Consider the following 23,705-nt stretch of genomic DNA (forward strand, 5'->3'; position numbering starts at 1 on the left):
TAATATTATAATAGAAATGAACGGTTAGATAGGAACGACGTTAGATTAAGTATGTGTAGTTGAAATTTTAATCTGGACACAACTTTTATCAATAGGACAAACTGTAGAATTAATAGAATAGATGTTTTATTATAAACACAATTAATTAACTCAAAAAAAAATTTAACTAAGAACCTCTAAACGTATCTACCAATAATGTGCTGTTTTAATCACGTATCTTAGCTATGTCTCTTAACCTACACATAATAATAAACTATTCTAAGAACCTTAATTTTTGTTTTAGCAATAAAGATGCTCTTAGGGTACCAGAGTATATTATCATCTAAAAATAATATCAAACATATATAAGAAATTGAAACTGAACGGAATTTCATTCAGCCTGTTGTCCTTTGCTACTTTGGCTGCTATTCCGGTTATCCAAATCATTCGCTTTAAATGCTAACTTTTGGTTCCATCATGAGATATCTCTCTTTGAGCTTGTAGATATAGGATTTTAAACAATTTACATTTTAGTCGACTATATTACCATTATTAAACCCCGAAAATACTTGAAATATTATCAAACTGAAAGAAAAAATGGATCGTCGAATTGAAAGGAAAGTGAACCATATTAGAAATCAAGATTTGCTTTAAGAAAAGAGAAGAAGCCAACATTTCATTATAGTATAAGACCAAGAGTCTTGCAGGACTTAGCTTAAGCAGGACTAACCGGATACAGCAAATACTTTTTAAAAATTCTCGACTTATTATCAAAGATTCAAATCCACACACATGGGACGTAGACAAAAGAAAGATCCTAATGACGGTAATTTAAAAACTTTTAAAAATCTGTAATCATATAGATCACTGACGATCGAGAACCCAAACAGAAGGAAGAAAGACAGACCCAAACCAGAGCTTACCATCTCTCTCTTGAACCTCACTTACGAATTTCATATTCTTCCCTTCACTATCTTCAAGAACCTCCACAACCTCACCGGTCTTGCCGCAGAGCTTCACAGCACCCGCATGAGGCTTTCCTCCTTCAAAGAGAAAAACCAACAGGTCCATATTCAACGTTTTCATGAAAAACTTTCCAATCCACGGATGCATCAACGAAAACCTAGAAAACGGAGTTTTCTTGGAATGCAAGGCAACCCAAAAATCCCCTGTCTCGGTCCTCCTGATGTTATCAGCGTAGCCAGGGAGCTTTGCGAATATGTCGCGGGTCCCGGCTTTAGGTCCTTTGACCCAATATCGATGCACAAGTTGCGTTGGGACCTCACAGGAAAGCACGAACGAACCATCTTTGCTTATGGCAAGACCATTGGGGAAATGGAGACGGTCCATTATAACTTTGGCCTCTTTTGTCTTCTTGTCATATCGAATCGCTCTTCCCGTCTTTTCGCCACAGAGAAACGCGTAGAATACGTCCCTGATCCATACACGAACGCAGGTATATTAATATTAGCATGTTCCGACAGTAATTTTATACGTTTTTACTATAACTTGGTAAAATAATAACATCGGACTTTTCTTTGGGTTTACATGTTTTATAATGTGCTTTTCTCCAAATGAAACCAAGACGTTAGTAGAAAAATATAAAATATACTATTTTTTTTAACAAAACCATATGATATCTACCTTACTAGTTTATGATTTTTGATTGCATATCACCATCTACATTTCAATACACATAATGCATATTATTAAGTAAAAAGTATTTGTTACAAAAAAAATTAAGTAAAAGGGTATTTTTAGGAAACAAAAAACTTAAGCGTAACCACGTTGTGGTGGTCTAGTGGTCTCCACTAGAGGAGAAGTGCCCTGATGGTCTATGTCAGGGTTCACTCCCTTCTAGTGCGAGATTATTAGCTCCACATGTAGTCATGCGGATATGGGTCCATGCTTACGACCCATTTGAATATCCGGGAAAATGTCTATCCGTAGGTTGCACCTCCTATCCGGAAATTAGGTATGTGTCTTTAATAGATCCGGGTAAATTAAAGGATGCATAACGTTTTTCAATTTGCAAAAAGACACAAATAAGTGTGTGTTTTTCTATCTTAGTTATCTATTCACATATTGATGCAAAATAATATTTACCCTTTTCAGACAATTGCAAATTTGCAAATATAAAATTCTTAAACTCGTGGATTTATCTGGAAGCATGTTATTGTAGCAGATAAAGGCAAACGGAAACAAATATCCAAACCTTGATTCCCGCATTATATAGAAAATTAAAGAAAGCAAAATAGTGGTGAAGTTATAATACCCGAAGTGGTAGGTGTCGCTGCTATCGTTGAAGTAGATAGCATCATCTTCTTCGTCTATATCCATTTGATTCGCGAACATGATTTTCTGACCTTCTACCTCGTTCACGACCTTCTCGGCCAATCCTCCGTTAGGTCCTACTTTCATTACCCCTAAGTAACCGTCACAGAAGTACAAATCTCCCGATTTCTTTTCGAAGCTCAATCCTAAAGGCCTTCCACACGCAGGTTCCACCTTATGTTTCGAACAGTTCCCTCTTCATATATACACCAAATTAAAAAAAAAGAAACTTCATCATGTCTGTATCTAACCTATAATTATTTCTCGATGTATCCATTTATTCTAACCTTTTAATTTCAGCTGCGGTTGCATCAACTTTACAGGATAAACTAGATTTTGATCCGCTTTTAAAAGGTGGGTATATTTTTTGTTTTATATTTTCTTTAAAAATTTAATTTTTATATTTGTGTTTTTATTCATATTTTTGTTTTTCTTTGTATAATATTTAGCTTAAATGTTTAATAAGATGTTTTATACCCGTCCTTTAAAATGATGGGTTATAAACAGCAACATGACCTATTGATATATGTGTGGTCCAACTATTTTAATATAAATATTAAAATCACGTATTAATCATTAAAATATATTATATAATGAACTACACGAATATGACTAAAAACACACAAATATAAAAAATTATATTTTAAAACAAAATATAAAACAGAAAATATATTTACTCTTCTAAGAACGTGTCAAAATCTAGTATTTATATTAAAATAATTGTACAACGCCTATATTAATATGTCATGTTCTTCTTGTTTTAATAGAATAGATCCTTTACATTTATTTTAAAATCTAATAGAGTTATTTGTTTGCATCCTTAATAATTAATTGTCTCATATAAAGTCTTTTAGACTATTTAAAATTATTTATATTAGACCATATTAACCCATTTACATAAATATATTTAACTTTTAAATAGTATTTTAAAAAATATTTTAAAATTTGAAAATACAAAAACTTTATTTTTAGAAAAGTTAAATATATTTATGTAGATGGATTAATATGGTATTCATTAACTTTAAGTAAAATCATATTTAAAGTACGAAAATTTTAACGGAATAATACTTACAAAAAATAACATAACCGAATACAGTAGTATGTTTCGGGTTCCAATCATAATTTCAGTATTTTAACAATTTGCATTTGGAATCAACCCAAAAGAAAAGAATAAATGTAATTATATATCGTATATATACATCAGATATGTACGATAACTTGCTGTGATTGATAATTTGTATATATATCATATATGTACTGTACATGCAAAAAAGTCAAATTAGAAAGAAGTGGGCACCAAGAATTATGTGGACAGAAGAAATTACGTTTTTTTCTTTACAGCGAATAGAAAGTTACAGGTTTTGCAGTTTAATTAAAACATGGAAATAATTGATTGTAATTATTTGGACATAACTTTTATCAACTGGTCATACAAGAGAATTAATAGAATAGATTATTGTGTTCATCTTCTATAGAAAATATAATACTATTATTTGAATGTTTTTATCAATGTTATGTAGCAATTATAAAATTAAAGTAGATACAAGAAGCCAAACAAAAACATTATTATTTTTGTTTGGGGTACATATCTACGATATGTAAAATTCATTACATTCGCGTGGAAACACTCGGTCTTTTGGGTCATATAAAAGCTAAACAAACCTGTGGGGAGTTGAGTAGGCGAATTCGACCCAGCTAAGATCCGCACCGCGCCATTTGAGTATGCGACCATCGGTAACGCCGACGTATGGGCCTTCCCCTTTTGGGTCCCAGTCCAGGCTCTCCGGTCCATCAACGGGAAGCGGGATCATCGTCGCCGTGGTTAGGACGTTTTTCGAGCCTACTATACTCTCCGGTCCGATGATGGATGGCCCGACGAAGACGATCAGAACGGCTATAACTGCCGTCAAGATGGCCCACGTCCGAAACTTCCTGCTGATTGGCATTGTTGTGTAGCTGCTAGCTTTAACTCCTCTTCCGAGAAAAAAATGGTGTTTTAAGTGTAAGTTTGGAGTGGCTAATTACTTAATTATATGCATGATTACTAATTGTTTGGATGTTTCATGTTCCAGAATACGTGAGAAACAAGGAATAAATAGATAAAAGCATAAGAGATTAATGGAAGCGATCCCATGTTACTACTTTAAATGACTTTATCTTTTTTACTTCTATATTTTCCGAATATTACTTCTTTATTTAATTGTTTTTACATGTACGAAAATGGACTTAATGATTAATAAATATTTCTGACAAAAGGAAAGAGGGGTTGAAATATATAAGATTCGCAAGACATTGACACTATCGAGTCGATAGTTATATTCCGGAAATCTTTTGAGATATTTGCATTTGTATAACATTTTTTTGATAAACCAGAAGTTTTACCATGCAGCATCTATAGAATTGTGAGAATCTCACTTTGGGAAAAGGACGAACAAAACTATACTTGGGACCATTCCAGGGAAATTAAAAGTTATAAGTATATAGAATTTGTTACATTTTTTGACGTGTCTCTCTTTCTTATTTTACTTTTGAGAAAAAAATATTCTGGCTGAGGTGGAAAGAAAAAGACTCTGCTTCACGTTTTCTTAGACACTTTCATATGAATACCATTTGTTTTGCTTAATCTCATCTGCGAAGATTCTTTTTATTTTAATATTTAAACAAAAAGAAAAAAAAAAGAGGAAGAAGATGAAGAAGAGCATTGTCAAGATACATTGACAAGGTAGTACGGTGAATGGGAATCGAATATATGGAAAAACAATGCAAGCTTAGTTTATGGCTCCGGTGTAGACAAGTTTGATATTCATGTTTAAAAGATTTACCAATTACCATTGAAGGTGCTATAAGATCATACCTAGTTATGTCCGCTATTTGTCATCGCGTAAATCATTGCATTGGTACGGTCGATGGTGATGCTTGACTGGGCTTCATCCTTTTCCTTGAGCCCAACTTCTTAATCGAGCCTTGTGTGATACTAAAGAGTTACGTAAGATCTTTTGGTGTGATTGTACATTCTTCATTGCCAAGTCTAGAATAATTTTTCAGCAAAAGAAAAAGAAGAAAAAGTCCAGAATAATTTAAAACCAATAATTTAAGAAACAAACCCCATGACTTTGGATTATTTTCAGATATAAGTCCTTTATTTGCTATTTAACCAATCATACCAACCAAAAGAAAATAGAAGATGAGGCTTGGTTCACTTTAATATTGAGTACAATTTAGCCCAATAACATGTCACAACCGGCCCATATAATTACTAGCAATAGGTTCCTCAATGTTTTCCGGTAGGGAGAGTCCATTGTGATTTGTGACCCTTAGTGACGCAACAATTATACATATGTAATGATATAATCGACATATATTAAAAAATTCGAGATATCAACGTTTGATATCATAACTAAGCAACCATTGTTCAAAATTCTCGTGAATATTCACTACAATATCTATTACACAAAAGATAATAAAAAGTTGTATTGACATAATTGTTTTTTTTTTCTGCGATCCGTGCGTCAAGAAACTTGGATAGTTCGGCAAGATAGGATCTGTATTGCAATCTCCTACTCCACCTGATTTGGTACTAAACGTTGATATAATAACCTTATTCTACACCAACAAAAAGAAAGATATCAATTCTATTAAAACACAAATATGACCAATTGATATAGGGTTGTGTCCAATAAATTTTCATTAAATAAATTTTTGGAAAAAAAGTTAAGCCCATAGATCTGGATCGGGTAAACACAAGTATAATTATATTAAGTAATTTTCATAAATAACTAAACGGTTTATATATGTCTTCAACCAAAAAAGAAAAAAACTATAATCAAACTGAAATCAAAATTCAAAAAGAAAAACAACCTAAAACCAAAACCAAACATTATATTTAAACATATTGATGAATAAAAAGACGGGTTAATAAATTTGTTGACTAAATCAATCTCAAACATTTAACAAATGAACAAGATTAATACATAAACTGATGACAAAAAAATAAATCTTATCCGCCCTTTGAAAGAGCGGGTCAAACTCTAGTAATATAATTAATTGTGGCGTTAGAAAGGAGTTTAATGTGAGCTTTATAATCAAAAGGAGTTTACACGAACATAATCATACGTAACATAAAATATAAAGATTTGGTGTGTAAACCTTGGCCTTATCGGAGGGGCTATAGCCAATTGTGTCCTAACATCGCTTGTAAGGGTATTTAAATGTTTCTTTATGAACTAAGGACTAATTTTAAAATTTTTATGGGTATTTAAAATATAACTAGATCTTGACCCGCCCAACCGGGCGGGTATTTATTTTATGTTTTTTTATTTATAAATGATATATTTGTAATATTTAAACATAAATTTAGATTGAAAATTAACATTTGTAGTTATAATAAGAATTAAATGTTTAAAAAATATTTTGATATAAATTTTAAATTCCTAATTAAAATAATATAGAGATGGGTCATAATTTTTTCCAATTCCAAAATCTTAGCATTCTTAATAACAAATAAAATAATTTTTAAATACATAAATATATAAACATATTTGAAATTAAAATAAATTTGTTAAAAAAAATCTTACGCCATTGTTGTTTATTTCTATAGTTTGACCCGTGGCCGTATAAATATTTGCTTTCACTTCAATTGTTTTCTTTGTTCTAATGATAATATATATATATATATATATATATATATATATATATATATATATATATGAGTGTAAATTAATATGTATTACATAATTGTTAGTATACATTTTAAAACAAAAATTTTATATATTATTTTAAATAATTATATTATGTGATTTTAATCGTCTATTATATCACAGTCTATCATATAAAAATCTGATATTTATAACTAATTGGACTTATATTATAAAAGTGTTATACTAACAATTTATAAATAAAATATTTTATATTTTATCTATATGATATATAAATTGATTTTGATGTGTGTTTTTATTTTATTATTTTTATTGATAAATATTGAAAAATATTAAATGTTAACAAAAAATCTATTAGAAAATTTATTTTGGTTAAGATTCATTCTATTAAAGAAATCTATCATTTAAATTAGGAAAAGATATTAAATACTTAAATCTATCATCTAAATAAGGAAAATACAAAATTCTCTACTATCTTTGTTACCAAACAAAATTAAATTTTTTTAGACTCATATCCCTGTTACCAAACAAAAGTTTAAAGTACTTCTACTTTAATAAGATAGATGTATATGGGTATTTAAAATTTTAGTTTCGTATTTTATATTTTATGGACTAAGGACTAATGATGAGACCATCTAAGGGATAAGAAACATGAAATTACACCCAAATGTATTAACTTCATCATCCCATATCTATTTACACCCAAATGTATGAGCATATAACTCAGATGGAAATAAGATCGATCACAAGCAGACGAAGTTATTGAAAAATGTAAAACTTTTTACAGTAAAAGTTATGTAACTGGAGTTGTTTCTTAATTTTTTTGTCGACAAGTCGAGCTGTTAATATTCTCAAAGTAGATCTCAACGTTCGGTCGTATCTTTTAAAATAATGCTTGAGGTTTGGTTCACCGTATTAAGACCATATATGAGCTCGTTTCTAATATAAAATCTTGTTTTATTAATGATATCACCGTGAGCTAACGTGGTTCAACACTGATTTATACACACAGAAACAAATAACTACATAAACTAAATCATAATGTAAGCTTATATAGGTACACATTATGTTAACATATTCCGTCAATTATAAGACCGGTTGGGTACAACCACACGTCCACATGTAATATGGCACCCATAATATTTCATTTTCTATATATTAATTAGTCCTTTTTCTATATAACCCTAATTAGGTGATTTTCAGGAACATAGTTTTCAAAGTTAATATGTTACACAAATAGCATGTATTTATGGTTTAATTGATGAGAACTGAGAAATATATAGAAGCCAAGAAAATCTATGATGGTCAAGTGATTAAAAACGCGATATCATTATATCAAGAGTCTTCTTATTAAACATGTTTTGCCACTATGAATGTTATGCTTAAGTATATCGTGATCCACATACTGTTTTTATAGAGTTATATTTTTAGGAAGAGTAGATACCTTTTTTGAAATGTTAGTAGTAATTATTATGGGATGGCGAAATAACCAAAAAAATTCTAGAAAGAAGGTAGAGAAAGATAGAAGATAGTTTTGGTTACTTTCTTAATTTGTATTTTTTGTTTGGTTATAGGGATGCAATTTCCCTAATTATTATGATAAAATAGACAAAATAAATATATGTTAAAAAATAAAATAAAAAGCAAATCAAAGATGGATCCTTTACCCCAAAAAAAACAAATCAAAGATGGAGGCCACCAGATGCGATCCACCATATCTTCTCTTATGCCACATGCCGACGTCTCTCTATGCGTTAATGATATTAGTTACATTGACTTTGCATTTATACCAATCTTAAATCTTATACTTGTACACATGGATGTAGTTTTGAGTTGAATATAAAATGATACAAAATTTTCAAGTCAAATACTAAATATTCGTGGAATATGATTTGAAAATTGCACAATAGGTTTCGTTCAAAAATCCATTTTTATTGGACCGAATCACACGGTCAAATCATAAAGTTGCAAATTTCCAAGGTAAAGATGGTATGTTCTTATTATATACTTGTGTGTAACAAGTCAAATAATTACTTTTGTTTTGCTTATTACAAGGATTCTACTTTGTGATGCTAAATAATTGTGATAATGTTTGTATCGTCGTCAATTGATGAGCTCGTAATAAGAAGACTCGTGACAATCTGATAAAGACACAGATTCCACCAAGTTCAAAGAAAAACTCTCTCTGTCAATTTTTTTACATTGTAGACAGAATCATAGACAAATATTAACTGATAACTAGCTAGGACAAACACTTTGCTTCTTACAATTTTTTGTCACTGTAAATATATGAATCGTCTGATTTACATCCACTTCATATTTGCACTCGCCCCACTAACTCGTACGTGGTCTTCTTCAAAATTGTAGGGTCAAAGTTGTGATGATAAAGTTATGAATGTGTTTGAAGAAGAGGGGTCCTCTATCATCAAAGAGACATGGATGGTTGTGCTGAAGTTTAAAGAGACAAGATCTCATTTGAAGATCTATTCGACTATACATATATCTTTAGGGTTATTGAGATTCAAAGCATGTCTACCCGACACATCGTGCATTACAATTTCATGATCACTCCATTCATCAAATCGTCTTTAGTCAACGCCACGATCTTTTGACTCTTGCGTCTCAATCTCTTTGAATACTAGGCTGAGTTTATATTATTATTAATTTAATTTTTGTTTCCGTCTGGTTGATCATCTTTAAGGTAAATATACAATATGAGTGACTAGAAAATCAAGTGTGAATTTATTTTTCTTGATAAATATTGTTAGAAAGAAATTGTGTAAGCCTTCTCCAAATCATATTTCAAACATGTTACTGTGTTATGAAAAATAAGTTGTCTTGATACGTTACAAATATTAGACTAGAAAAAAGAAAACTAAAATGATTCCATTCATCCAAATAAAGAATTTGAAAATTTGTCGACGTTGACATTCGATTCAGACACTCTTCATAAAACTGGTCTTATAGTAATTTTCTATCACATAACTAATCTTCTTAGGTCATCAAAAGGACATGCTTTATTACATTATCATACAGTTGTATGAGGACAATATGGAACCCACTAGAGCAATAAGAGGAAATGGTAATTGGAGGGACTTTTCATGTGTGTCTACCATACTTTGGATACGTGTTGTGCAGATAAAGATGATAATGATTGATAAACGGGGATTATGGGCATGACTATGAGAGGCAAATCTTTGGCAGAGAATCGAGTGAACATTGCCATGTCTTTGCCACTACCGCATAAGTTAACTGCTAATAGTTCGATTTGAATTTAAAAGCGAATGGTAAATTATAAACAACAAGAAAAAAAACTCAATACATCTTATTACTATTTGGAAGTGAATGTTTTATAATCCCATTTTAAATTAGGAAGTTTTTTTTTTGGTCAAAAAAGTTAGGAAGTTTTTTTGTATAAATTATAGACAGCAAAATAGCCTCGAACACCAGCTTTTTTTTTTTTGCCAACCTTCTAAAACAACTATCTATGGGAATAGAAATAACCAAGCATGTGATTGGTGTAGCATATATATTAATCAAATCACTCATCTTCTTATCTTTAATCCTATAAAATCTTCATATAGATTTCTTTTCATTATTTTTATCCATCACCAAAGTTTCTTTATTGTCTCCCTCGTTGTCTTCTCAGATCATTACTTCAATCCCTCAAAACTTGCTTAGTCCGTAACTCAAAGCTAGATCCAAACTTTAACTCTCTCCCTCTCTCTCTCCAAGTTTTGAGAACGCTCAACATTTCAAGAAAAACGAAACAGTACAAAAGTTGGAAACTTTGCATAATGGGTATGATAACAGAGTCAAAGTTCCATGTTCTGGCTGTTGATGATAGTCTCTTTGATCGGAAAATGATAGAGAGATTGCTGCAAAAGTCTTCTTGTCAAGGTAAAAACAGAACAAAAGCCAAAAACTTCCAGCTCTGTTATTGGAGAAAAACAGAGAGAAAAGATTCTAAAAAAGCTTTCTTCTGTTTGTATGTTTGCAGTAACCACAGTTGATTCAGGCTCCAAAGCTCTAGAGTTTCTGGGGTTGAGAGAAAGTAACGACCCAAATGCAGTTGAAACCCATCAGGTTCAGTTCTTATTCATCATTCATTTGTGTTTGTTCAAAATTTACAATATTTCTTCTTGTTTTTTTAAAAAAAAATGTTTGTTGATTTGTGGATTTAAGCAGGAAGTTGAGATCAATCTCATAATCACAGATTACTGTATGCCTGGAATGACTGGTTATGACTTGCTCAAGAAAGTTAAAGAATCATCAGCATTTAAAAGCATTCCCGTAGTGATAATGTCATCAGAGAACGTTCCTGCTAGAATCTCTAGGTAAAAGCCTCTGTTTCTTTTTATTTGTGAATTTGCATTAGTATTACTTGCATAACAAGTCTTTAACTTTAGACCTAAAACACATTAGCACTGATTTCATTTATAAATGTCCTGAAAAAAATTGAACAACAGATGTCTGGAAGAAGGAGCTGAGGAGTTTTTCTTGAAACCAGTAAAGTTGGCTGATGTTACCAAGTTGAAACCTCATATGATGAAAACCAAGTTGAAGAAAGAAGGTGAGAAACCATCAGAAGAAGAGAATGCAACTTTGAAACCGGTGATTGAAATCCTGCCTCTCCACCAAGAACTTGAGTCTGAACAACATGAATCATCAACGTTGAGTAGTAATAAGAGGAAAGCAATGGAAGAAGTGATATCTACTGGCCGATCACGTCCTAAATACAATGATATCACAACCTCGGTCTGACCGGTTCGGTGTCCTGCAGAAGTTTTTGAAAGTTTGAAAACTTTGGTTTCAGAGTTTGTTTTCATAGGAATGCTTCTTCCGGTAAATACAGAGAGAATGAAGATAATATGTAGATGATGATGGTAATGGTAACAGTTCTTGAATTGTTATTACTGTATTTCATTATATGAAAAAAAATCAGCAAATTCTCAGTTTTGATACTTGTTAGTTTTGTGGTATAAAACAATCTCAAGAGTAAAATCTACCGAGTTTTGTCTGAGTTCTTTATTTTCAAGCAAAAGAAAATACGATTAAGCTTTATAAGCCTTCTGAAGCATTTGTATGATTCATTCTCTTATTCTTTCCACCAAACTATTTCATCTCTGCAAAATTGTATAAAAGGTGAATACAGAGAGGTTCAACAATCAAGTCCAGAAAACAGTTCAGAGAGAGAGAGGGAGAGAGAGAGAGAGAGAGCGGAAGCAAAAGCACGACGTACACCTCCCGCAAATTTCTAAGACCTGGGAACGAAGAAAGATGAGACTACATTTCCTTATATTTTTTGTCCCACATCGGTAACACAAAGCTTTTCTTTGTTGTATATAATAGATTAGTATACATTGATTGGACGTCGAGCTTGGTAGCGTGGGCTTGTGATCCAAGTGGAGACAATAAGGTGATGGGACATTTAATCGTGCCTCATTGGGCCGGGTTTGTGTTGGGCTATATTTGGCCTGTCCATTCCAAGTTGGGAGTTGATGCATGGTGCTTGAGCAAAGGCTTGGGCTTCATGGATCCTATAGCGGAGGAGACTGCGTTAGGCTGGTTTCACAGAGCAGCGTCCACCTCCCGCTCTTGACGGTGGAAGGAGAACGGGCCTTTGCCTTCCGGATCCACTATGACCCATTAAGACGTCGAGCTCGGTAGTATACATTGATTGGACGTCGAGCTCGGTAGCGTGGGCTTGTGATCCAAGTGGAGACAATAAGGTGATGGGACATTTAATCGTGCCTCATTGGGCCGGGTTTGTGTTGGGCTATATTTGGCCTGTCCATTCCAAGTTGGGAGTTGATGCATGGTGCTTGAGCAAAGGCTTGGGCTTCATGGATCCTATAGCGGAGGAGACTGCGTTAGGCTGGTTTCACAGAGCAGCGTCCACCTCCCGCTCTTGACGGTGGAAGGAGAACGGGCCTTTGCCTTCCGGATCCACTATGACCCATTAAGTCGGTTCTGATTGGACCATCATTTTTTTTTTTTTTTGGGTATTTACGTTGGATCTTGTTTCTGAGCCCAACATAACCCGATTCTGATTGGAACTTCTTTTTCATCGTTAGTTTTTTTTTTTCTTTAGTAATTATGTTAACTAATAATATTATTACTTAGCAAATATTTTTATCTATCTCTAAGACTAATTATATTAAGCTTTGCCTTATTTTAATTGAGTCTGTCTGGTTCGCAAGTTTTAATCTAAGTCTATCTATATTTTTTTTTTGCTAAAATTTGGAAGTCTATCTATATTGATGATTAGAAAAAATGTTCTGCGTTTTGTAACTATTGTTAATCTTGATTATTAATACTCTTCTCTTTTTTCTAGAAAGGCAAAGGCGTCAATGAGTGTGCCTTGTGCAACAATTCATTTTCACCTTATAATATTCTTACTTCGCTCATACAACATTGAAGTATTCTTAGAAAGTATGGGTTCTTCTGCTTCTAACCCGCTTCTTCTTTCTCGGTTAAAGAAGGCGACACGCACCACCTTGTTTCCCTCACGCCCACCACCTACGGATCTCTTCTCCTCCTCAACGTAGACGGAACCTCCGACGGACCCCATATGACATATCTCTGTTTCCGGGAAGAACAACAAACAGAAGGCGTCTGAACTAGATGAGTCACGCGACTCGTTGTCTCCTAACTCAGTGATCAACAATGAGCATGTTTCCGACGTAAAGTCTGATGCTTTCTCTAACCCCACTGTGACGTACTGACGTGTGTGTTAATGGGTCTGCATTGAAACCTGACGAAGACGAGGAAGGTTGGATTCATTTGCCTTCTAAACCTAAGCAGCCTCTAAGGAAACATTTAGCTGAAGAATCGTTTCTCTCTGACTTAGTCTCGTCTCATCTTACAAGAGAGCATTGTCTTCCACACTATCAGGCAAAAACACCAAACCAGTCCGTTGCGTGAGTTCTCATGAAGACCAAGAGAAACCAAGATTGCGTGAAGCACAAGATAGTTTGTTACTTCACTAGCCTCAGAGGAATTCGAAAGACTTATGAGGATTGCTGTTTTGTAAGGACGGTATTGAGAGGGTTTCATGTTGCGGTAGACGAACGTGATATCTCAATGGACTCTGATTACAGAACAGAGCTTCAGAGTTCACTCGGCCAAGAGAAACCTGTTTGTTTGCCTCAGGTGTTTGTGAGAGCCATCCAAATTGGTGGAGTTGAGGAGATCAAGAAACTGAATGATGGTGGTGAACTGGGAGAGGTGTTTTAAGGGTTACGTGTTTGTGGATCCGTGGGAGCTTGCGAAAGCTGTGGGGATGCAAAGTTTGTGTTGTGTGCTAATTGTGGCGGTAGTACTAAAGTGTTCGAGGGACAAGAAGATGGGTACAAGAGATGCAATGGGTGCAATGAGAATGGATTGGTACGTTGTGAGAAATGTTGTCTCTAGTGATTGGTTTTCCTTTGGTTGATGTTGATGTGCAGAGAAGAAAAATATTTAGGGATGTACTTGTTACTGTTTCAGTCGTAAGTTATCATGTCATTTTAGGCATCAACTGTTTTTCACAAAATTGAATGTTTAGGTCATACTTTCGATCTTCAGAAAGTATTTAGATCCAAGTTTGTTGATTGCTAATTTACAGATTATCATGTCTACTATGTAATAAATAAATAATACTATAATGGTCATTTGTAAACTATTCATATGTGTTTCTGGTGTCATTATATTATTGATAGTAGAAAAATTCCACCACGCATTTTCAAAAAAAACAAAAATTTCCACCGCACGTAAAAAAGGAAAACAAAAAGAGACGACCTACCACAAACGTTTCAAATTATTACCCTTGAAAGCATATTTAAAATGGTTTTATTTCTAAGTACTTTTGACATTTATGGTTATTTTAAAATATTCTTACATCTCATATTTTCTGTTTCCTGGTTGATTTGGAAAAGAAATAAATTGATTTTTGATGGAAAATATAATACAGCCAAGCAAATGTTTTATATGCCAAGAAAGCGAAGTATGAAATGAACACTGACCGAAGACACAAGATCGGATTGATTGGGCTCTACATTGTTGAGATGACAATGACACTCCCGTAAATATTGGCTTTTCTACTTTTCATTTGTTTCTATCCTTTTTTTTTGTTTTGAACTTTATTGTTTCTCTCCTTTTTCCTTCACGTATATCGATAATATGATCAAAGGTGTTTCGTCTTGTAATGTCCCGATCCCTTTGTGTTAATCTTTACACGACAGCTGATTAGAGATGACAAAACTGATTGTTTCCATTCTAAATTTATCAATCAATTATCAAATGATCACATTTTCATTATTACTGTTTTAAATTCTCTCAATTTATGAAGAGCGAGTTAAATTTTCAAATGTCTTTTTGTAATCTCACCTAATTAAAATTTTAGTATAATCTTTTCTTTTATCAGATCTTAAGGATTTTCTTTTTTGAACACAATCGGCTCTTATGGATAAAATGGTAGAATTACAAGAAAACGCATGCGTTCGACAAGTGTCAAACTGCGAACTAAAAAAAGTAGACCAATGTTAAACAAAAGAGGCATTGGGCTACCAGTAATATTGGTTCAACAGGTTGAACCATCCCAAGTTTACTAAAAGAATTACAGTGTGAATTTCCCACGGTAACATTGTAAAGAAAGACAAACGATATAAAGATATCAGCTCATAATCCTACTTTTGGAAATATGATTAGATGCAAAACATGAAGATAGCTAATTTCGACAACAATTATTTTCTAATATTACCTGTTTTATGATTAACACGTCCCAAAAAGTTATGATATACAACAATCGACAGTGCATGTGGAATGTGTGAATTGCTTACCGTCTCAAACGACGATGGATAATCAGCCACACAACAAATATATAAAAACTATTCAAACTTTTCCAAGTGATGAAAAAACTATAAAGAATGGTATATTTCTGTTGTGTATGTATAATAATATGGTTATATTTATATACTCAATAAGACATTGCTGATGCAAATACATACAAAAACTTCAATCTAAAGACAGTTCTCGAATCAAGGATAAAACAAACAATGTGAAATTATTTTCGTGATAGGTAAATCTGACAATTTCTTAACCATACAACATTTTCTGTGACAGAAACTATGTTAAATTTAAATAATTTGAAGTGGACGACAAAAAAATAAAATAATAATTTTGAAGTGTCCCCAATATAATTTATTGGTATGCATACACATATTTCTGGAAATATCGAGAGATCAGGGTAGAAAGATAAGGAATTAATTGATGGCAAAATTAAACAAAGGACTAATCAATACAATTACAGAGAACTAGATTAAACATTTCTAGAGAAATAGATAAAAAAATCAAATAACCTAAGTCTTTTAGTTATATAATGCATGATCTTAAAATCTTCTATGCCACTCTTCTTCGTACTCTACTTGTATGTCCGCATTTCCATAACCAAAAGAAAATATATGAAAATACAAAGAACTAAATTAATAAATAATAAATATAGATTGTGTCTTAATGGCCGAGACAGAGACTGAAAGAGAACTAGAAGTGATGTTGATGATGGTTATGATACATAGTAGATGGGTCATGATGATGTCGACTCATACCTTCCCTCTGACTGTTATGGTCGTCTCCATGATCCCGACCCGGACCCATCTGACCCGCACCAGCCCCAAGATTGAGATACACAAATCTTGAATCCAAATTGTTATTACTTCCTCCACTACTTCCGCTATTGCGCTCATCGTTCATCTGAGAGTAAATCGTGTTGTTGTGATCATTATTGTTTCCTTCTTCTCGAGATATCACCATCGCAGCAGATTGAACAAGCTCAAGGCAGAGCCTTAGCTTGTTCGGTTCAATGTGAGTCAATCCAGGAACTGCCCCCTTGAACAAGAAATCAGAAGTTAACGTCCTAAGGATATCAAGAGGAGTGATTCCACCGACCGTCCTTACATTTGGATCGGCATGGTGGTCTAACAGAACAGCCACCATGTCAGGAGAGACCATTTCAGCGGCGATGTGCAACGGTGTTTTCCCAGCGGAACCTGCCGGGTAATTCACATCGGCTGCTCCAAGTTCAAGCAAAGCCTTCACAACTTCTCTACTACAGCTTTCAACAGCGTAATGCAATGCTAATGACTCATCAAGATTGAGTCCTTCTCCCATAACCATTAGCTTAACTAGCTCCACATCTGATGAATCCAAAGCTCGTCTCATCCTTCTTATCTTTTGATCTTCGAGGTCTTGAGCAACGGTGAGATCATGTTGGTGGTGATGTGGCATTAGAGAACGTCGAGCTATTGAAGATTTGAGACGAAGCTCTTCAATCTTGGCGACAACATCCATGGTGAGATGCTTGGCTAGAATCTCTGGTGGGAGACCTGATTTGGCTACTAAGTGAGAGCAAGTGGTCCATAACTGATGCATGTCTTGCTTCCTTGATGCTATTAACACTTTCATCACATCTTCTATTGAGGCTTTCTCCACCATGCTTACTAGTTGTTTCTGCCAATAATACAAATAGTTTATTGGTTAGTGTTATATACAAAGAACCGACATTTTTAGCAAATGGGTATTATTTCCCAAATTAGGTTATGTTTTTTTTTTCATTTTGCTGTCATTGAAATCACAGAGAACGTAGAGAATAGAATAGAAGATTTGTGTTATTCATTACGAAGGCAATTGCCTCATATATATACATGAAGTGAATCCTAAAGATAAGGACTACAATATATACATCATTATCTAAAGTAATATAGGAGTTATCCACAATACTCCAATACTCCCCCTCAAGTTGGAAGTGTAAGATTTCGAACAGCCAACTTGGATAAGATATTTTCGAACAGAGGACGCGGTAGAGGCTTGGTAAGAATGTCCGCCAATTGATTCTTAGAGGTAACATGTTCTGTAGAGATAAACTTGGACTTGAGAGCATCGCGCACATGATGACAATCTCGTTCAACATGTTTAGTCCTTTCATGAAAGACAGGATTTGCAGCTATATGCAGAGCAGATTTACTATCACAGTATAGTTTCATAGGCAGAAGAGGCGGAATGCCAAACGAATCAAAGAGATTCTTAAACCACTTAAGTTCCTTAACAGCCACTGACATAGCCCTGTACTCAGATTCAGCCGAAGATAAATACACGGTATCCTGCTTCTTAGTTTGCCAAGTAACCGGTGTCTCACCAAGAAAAGTAATATATGCACTCAGGGAACGTCGACTGAGAGGACATGCTCCCCAATCTGCATCACAGTAGATGCTTATATCAAGAGAGTCATCCGCCTTTAAGAAAATTCCTTGACCAGCACTGCCCTTAAGGTAACGAACCACTTTCAAAGCTGCTTCCCAATGAGGTAAGAGAGGCTTTTGCATGAACTGAGCAAGAATGTGAATAGAGTAACCAAGATCAGGACGTGTATTAGTAAGATAGATTAACCGACCAACAAGACGACGGTATTGGGCAGCATTTGCCAATGGACCCTCTGCTCGGGCGAGTTGATGATTGAGTTCCATAGGAACTGGTGATGGTTTCGCACCTAATAAGCCAGTTTCCGCTATAATATCTAGAGCATATTTCCGTTGCGAGAGATAGAAACCAGAGGCGTTGCGAGCCACCTCAAAGCCAAGGAAGAACTTTAATTTGCCTAAGTCCTTCATTCGGAAACAACGATGGCGGTAGTCTTTAAACTCCTGAAGTGCTGTAGCATCATTGCTGGCAATGATAAAGTCATCCACGTAGACGAGGATATGGAGACATGTAGATCCACGGACTTTAGAAAATAACGAGTGATCAGCATATTCATGAGAGAAACCAAACTCCTCAAGTGCTGTCGTTAGTTTAGAGTACCAACACCTTGGTGCTTGGCGGAGACCATAAAGAGACTTCTTTAGACGACACACCATATTAGGATCAGAAGCAGTAAATCCCTGAGGGAGCTTCATATATATTTCTTCGTCAAGATCGCCGTGAAGAAAAGCATTACTCACATCCATTTGATGGACATGCCAGTTCTTAGTTGCTGCAAGCTTGAGTATAATACGGACAGTAGACATCTTGGCGACCGGTGCGAAAGTATCTGTAAAATCCTCTCCCTCAATTTGATGATTACCGCGTACCACCAGTCGGGCTTTACGACGTTCGATAGTTCCATTTGCATTGTACTTGTTAGAGTAAAGCCACTGGTTAGTAAGCGCCTTCTTGCCTGGCGGAAGTGTAGTCACATCCCACGTATCATTAGCTTCAAACGCATCAACCTCCGTATGCATCGCATCATTCCAAATTTTATGCTTCACTGCTTCCTTAAAACTCTTTGGAACATCATCGTTAATAATGGCAGCCATAAACACCTTATGTGATTCTGAGAAAACATGATCAGAAATATAACTGGAGATAGGGTAAGGTGTGTTACCTATGACCGTTTGCGGAGACCCATGATCAGATGTAGAGTGAGCGAGAGGGGGGTGTAGAGTAGCAGAGTGTGTCACGAAGTCCTTGAGTAACACAGACGGATTCTTGCACCTGTGACCACGACCTAAGATCTCTGGAATTCCAGGAGACGTGGCGTGCACTTCATCAGGCGAAGCTGGAGGTGCAGGAGGAGGAGAATTAGGAGTCATAGCAGAGAGGTCATTCAAAACAGAGGTGGTAGGCGTGGATGGAGTAGAGTTGGTAGGTAGCGGGAGCGAGGAAGATGCAGTTGCAGGTCCTGTAACTGGAGCTTCGGGTACAGGTGACACTAAACTCCCCCTTAAGTCAGAGGTAGGGAAGAGCCAGTCGTCGATGGTAGGGTCGAATGTATGTAGAGGCGGAGTAACATATTCCCCTGTATCCACTCCAGGAAATTTTGTTTCAGAGAAGACAACGTCCCTACTCTCAAAGAATTCATGTGTAGTTAGATCATACAATCTCCAAGCTTTCTTTCCATATGGATAGCCGACAAAGAGGCACTTCCTACTTCTGTCGCCAAACTTATCTTTATCTCGCACCTGACGATGGGAGTAACACAGGCAGCCAAATACACGAAGTTTGTTATAGTCAGGTTGTTTGCCAAAGAGAAGCTCGTAAGGGGTCTTGCCACTAAGGATCTTTGATGGCGTTCTATTAATAAGGTGACTTGCAGTTAGAATACTTTCTCCCCAAAAAGTGACCGGTAAACGAGCCTGAAAGAGACATGCTCGCGCAACATTTAAGATATGGCGGTGCTTACGCTCAACTCGTCCATTCTGTTGCGGAGTATTAACACATGATGTTTGAAGCTCAATCCCTTGTTGCTTGAAAACGACTTGAGAACCAAGAATTCAGATCCATTATCTGACCGTACCGTTTTTACTAGTTTCCCAAATTGTCTCTCGGCCAGAGCAATAAACTCACGCAGCAAATTAGCTACCTCAGACTTCTCTAACATCAAGTAAGTCCAAACAGCTCGTGAGTAATCATCAACTATAGTTAAGAAATAGCGTGCACCAGAAGAGGATGGAGTTCGATATGGACCCCAAATATCACAATGTATTAAAGAAAACGGCTCAACTGCTTTATTAGAACTTTCAGGAAAACTATGACGTGTTTGCTTAGCACGAAAACAAATCTCACAAGACGCAGCTTGCTCAGAATCAAACACCAAACTATCTAAAATAGGTAAAGCTGACAAAATCCGATAAGAAGGATGCCCAAGCCGACGATGCCACAGTTCGGAGGTAGAAGAATTCTTAACACCAGCTTGATGGACTCGTGCAGCCTTGACACCCGTGAAGTAGTACACCCCCTCTCGTTCTTCACCCGTTCCAATCAGGGTCTTCGTAAAACGGTCCTGCAAAACACACAAAGTATCAGTGAAGATGGCAATGCACCCGGTTTGTTTAAGTAAACGAGACACGGAGATTAAAGTGCAATTGAAATCTGGCACAAAGAGAACATCTGAAAGGAAGTAATCTTTGCTTAGAACAAGTGTGCCCTTTTTCTTTGCCTGCGAGAACCGTCCATTCGGAAACTTAACCGAGGAAGGCATAATATCGGTTACATTAGTGAGAAGAGCCAGGTTACCCGTCATATGATGCGAGGCACCTGTATCTATAATAACATCTGCAAGAGTTGTTTTACCAGAGAGTTTTTCGGTAGAGATGGAAGACTGATTACTCTGAAGCTGCTGAAGTAGTTGCGTAATCTGAGCAATCGGATCATTCAAAGAGGTTGTCGTGGTGTTATTGGAGACAACTTGACTTGAGTTAGCACGTCCACGTCCACGATTACCAGAGTTAGACACCCGTCCTCCCCTTCCTCGCTGAGAAGAACCATAAGAAGAGCCACGAGCAGTAGACGTTTTCCTTTGTTCAAGCCACCACTCCGGGTATCCATGAAGAAGAAAACACTCTGTATTGTCATGACCTGTTCGAGAACAATGGGAACAGGACCGAGTAGGATCACGAGGACGAAAGGATGGAGACGACGCCTTTTGTAGATTGGTCTTAGAGAGATCAGTTTGTGCCATGAAACCCATTGCGTCTGATGTGGTTTCCTTAAGTCGCACGGTATTATTGTGCTGTTCCTCCCGTATTACTCGAGCATAGACAATATTGATATCTGGTAGAGGATCCTCATCAATAATTTGAGAACGTATATTTCTGAATCGAGATTCATCCAACCCGAACAGAAACTTGTGGACACGTATCTCTGCTCTCTCTTTTTCAATATCAGCTGAAGCTTCACACGAGCAAGCACGAGTAGTTTTGATATTATCAAGTTCTTCCCATAGTTTCGAGAGACGTCCGTAATACTCAATCACTGTATGCCCCTGCTGTTGACAAGTATTTATTTCATCACGCAACTGATGAATACGGACACCATTCCTGACAGAGAATCGTTGTTGCAGGTTTTCCCAAAGCTTGTGCGCCTCAGAGACAAACGAAACTGTCGATCTCACCTTGGGATCTATGGAAGTTCGGATCCATCCTACCAGCATAGAGTTGACTGCAAGCCAACGTGAGAGATCTGGTTCTGCTGAAGGTTTAAGAATCGTTCCGGTTAAGAAGTCCAACTTGCGCTTTGCTTGAATAGAATTGGATAGCTCGATTGCCCATTCTGAATAGTTATCACCTCGAAGCAAAACAGAGGTGATTAGTGCTCCTGGATTATCCGAAGGATGGAGATAGTAGACGCTGGTAGTATCAAGAGGAGTAATACTAGGTAGAGATGTAGTGGTTAGAGCTGCTGAAGTTGCAGCCATGTTTCTTGTTAGATAAGAAACACGTTATGAAAGAAAAAAATAGGGTTTTTAGTTTGTTTGCTCTGATACCATGAAATCACAGAGAACGTAGAGAATAGAATAGAAGATTTGTGTTATTCATTACGAAGGCAATTGCCTCATATATATACATGAAGTGAATCCTAAAGATAAGGACTACAATATATACATCATTATCTAAAGTAATATAGGAGTTATCCACAATACTCCAATAGTCATCTCAGATGGATTTTTTTATGGTGGAGTAGGTTTCACTCGTTATGTATGGATTATTATCGAAACACACAAATGGAGGAAATTAAAATTGAGGGAATAGTGGGATTGTTATAAGAAATTAATTAAGACTACATAAGTGAATAGATCCAACTACATGATATAGCTCTTCAAAGTTTCTACTTTGGGGAAAATTAAATGCACATCCGTGCAACTAAACTAACGTTTTCTAATTTTGGAAAATTTGGGAAGATGGTTTCTTCGCAAGAAAATACTCATTTATACATGAAATTAAGATAACAGTAAAGATTAGTTAACATATAATTGAAAAGCGATTTGAAACCATAACAGATTAAAACTATTAACCACGGAAGAAACAAAACCTAAAAAGAGCAGAACAACAAAGAAGTGGAAACATGTTCTTCCCTTAGGATGTGCATGGAGAAGTAAACTGAGTCAAGAGAGAGAGAAACCTGAGTGAGCGATGCGAGCTGCTCGACGCCGAAGTAACGAGAGGCGGCGAGAGTATCAAGAGCAAGATCGACGGCGGCTGAGCAATGGGTATGCCAACATCCTCTCTCTCCACAGTTAGGCCTCGGCTCGTGTTTCTGCGGCACGATCGAAACTTGTCCGCTATAAAGAAACTGAAGCAGCAAAAGAAACACCTCGTAACCGACTGAGTTCACTGGTATGACTCCAGCTGGGGCCTGGGAGCCTCTTGTTGGGCTAACGGGTACTGATCCATGTCGGGTCGGGTCTATGCCTGCACCGGGTTGTGGTGGGTCGGTCCCACAGAAGAATTTTCGGAAGAAAAGACTCCGAGCGGCGAGGATGCAACGGTGAGCGTGAACTAGACGACCTTCAACGCTGAAGGTTACGTCGGAGAAAGCTTGACCGTTGATTAGAAGGTTTAGGAAATCTAACGACAGAGATCTCAGGGATTCCTCGAGGCTGCTCATTTCTTGATTCTTCAAGTCTCTTTAGGAAAAGTTAGGGTTTAGCAAGAACTCTTAGGCGAAAAAAAAAATAATAATCAGAAAACAGAAAAATAGTTGCCTCCTTTGGTTGATTTTGTTGGCTGGCGAGAGGATGAAGATAAGGATTATCTTTTGTATTTGAAAAAAGGAGAAAAATTAGCAGGGAGAAAATCTTAAGCTTTTAAAGATCTTTTGAAGCTTTCTTGCTCTTCTATGAGAGAGAGAAAGAAGGATTCTTATGCTTTGTGGTCTTAGATATTTTTTGTGTGTGTGCGTGTGTGTGTGTGTGTGAGAGAGAGAGAGAGAGAGAGAGAGAGAGAG

At 35.7% G+C, this 23,705-nt stretch overlaps 4 protein-coding genes and 1 pseudogene across 4 annotated transcripts; 2 read left to right on the top strand and 3 right to left on the bottom strand.

Moving 5' to 3' along the window:
- Nucleotides 1-638: 638 nt before the first annotated feature.
- On the bottom strand, nt 639-4,389 carry LOC108838046 (protein STRICTOSIDINE SYNTHASE-LIKE 1). The gene is made up of 3 exons (XM_056989987.1): nt 3,976-4,389; nt 2,255-2,509; nt 639-1,414 (listed from the first exon to the last, which is right to left on the bottom strand). The coding sequence occupies exons 1-3, from the start codon at nt 4,257-4,259 to the stop codon at nt 844-846; spliced, it is 1,110 nt and encodes a 369-aa protein (XP_056845967.1). The 5' UTR covers nt 4,260-4,389; the 3' UTR covers nt 639-843.
- A 6,023-nt stretch (nt 4,390-10,412) lies between these two features.
- LOC108809076 (two-component response regulator ARR8) lies at nt 10,413-11,925 on the top strand. Its single transcript, XM_018581199.2, has 4 exons — nt 10,413-10,868; nt 10,969-11,054; nt 11,157-11,305; nt 11,438-11,925. Exons 1-4 carry the CDS (start codon nt 10,766-10,768, stop codon nt 11,730-11,732), a joined length of 633 nt encoding a protein of 210 aa, XP_018436701.1. The 5' UTR covers nt 10,413-10,765; the 3' UTR covers nt 11,733-11,925.
- A 1,500-nt stretch (nt 11,926-13,425) lies between these two features.
- Nucleotides 13,426-14,625, top strand: LOC108808847 (uncharacterized protein At5g39865-like; annotated as a pseudogene).
- Nucleotides 14,626-16,192: 1,567 nt separating this feature from the next.
- LOC130497091 (regulatory protein NPR5-like) lies at nt 16,193-23,675 on the bottom strand. The gene is made up of 2 exons (XM_056990023.1): nt 22,881-23,675; nt 16,193-17,456 (listed from the first exon to the last, which is right to left on the bottom strand). Exons 1-2 carry the CDS (start codon nt 23,364-23,366, stop codon nt 16,491-16,493), a joined length of 1,452 nt encoding a protein of 483 aa, XP_056846003.1. The 5' UTR covers nt 23,367-23,675; the 3' UTR covers nt 16,193-16,490.
- Nucleotides 20,627-22,873, bottom strand: LOC130497092 (uncharacterized). The gene is made up of 2 exons (XM_056990024.1): nt 21,054-22,873; nt 20,627-20,763 (listed from the first exon to the last, which is right to left on the bottom strand). The coding sequence occupies exons 1-2, from the start codon at nt 22,174-22,176 to the stop codon at nt 20,729-20,731; spliced, it is 1,158 nt and encodes a 385-aa protein (XP_056846004.1). The 5' UTR covers nt 22,177-22,873; the 3' UTR covers nt 20,627-20,728.
- Nucleotides 23,676-23,705: the final 30 nt, after the last annotated feature.

Source organism: Raphanus sativus, chromosome 6, assembly GCF_000801105.2.
Source record: "Raphanus sativus cultivar WK10039 chromosome 6, ASM80110v3, whole genome shotgun sequence".
Classification (NCBI taxonomy): domain Eukaryota; kingdom Viridiplantae; phylum Streptophyta; class Magnoliopsida; order Brassicales; family Brassicaceae; genus Raphanus; species Raphanus sativus.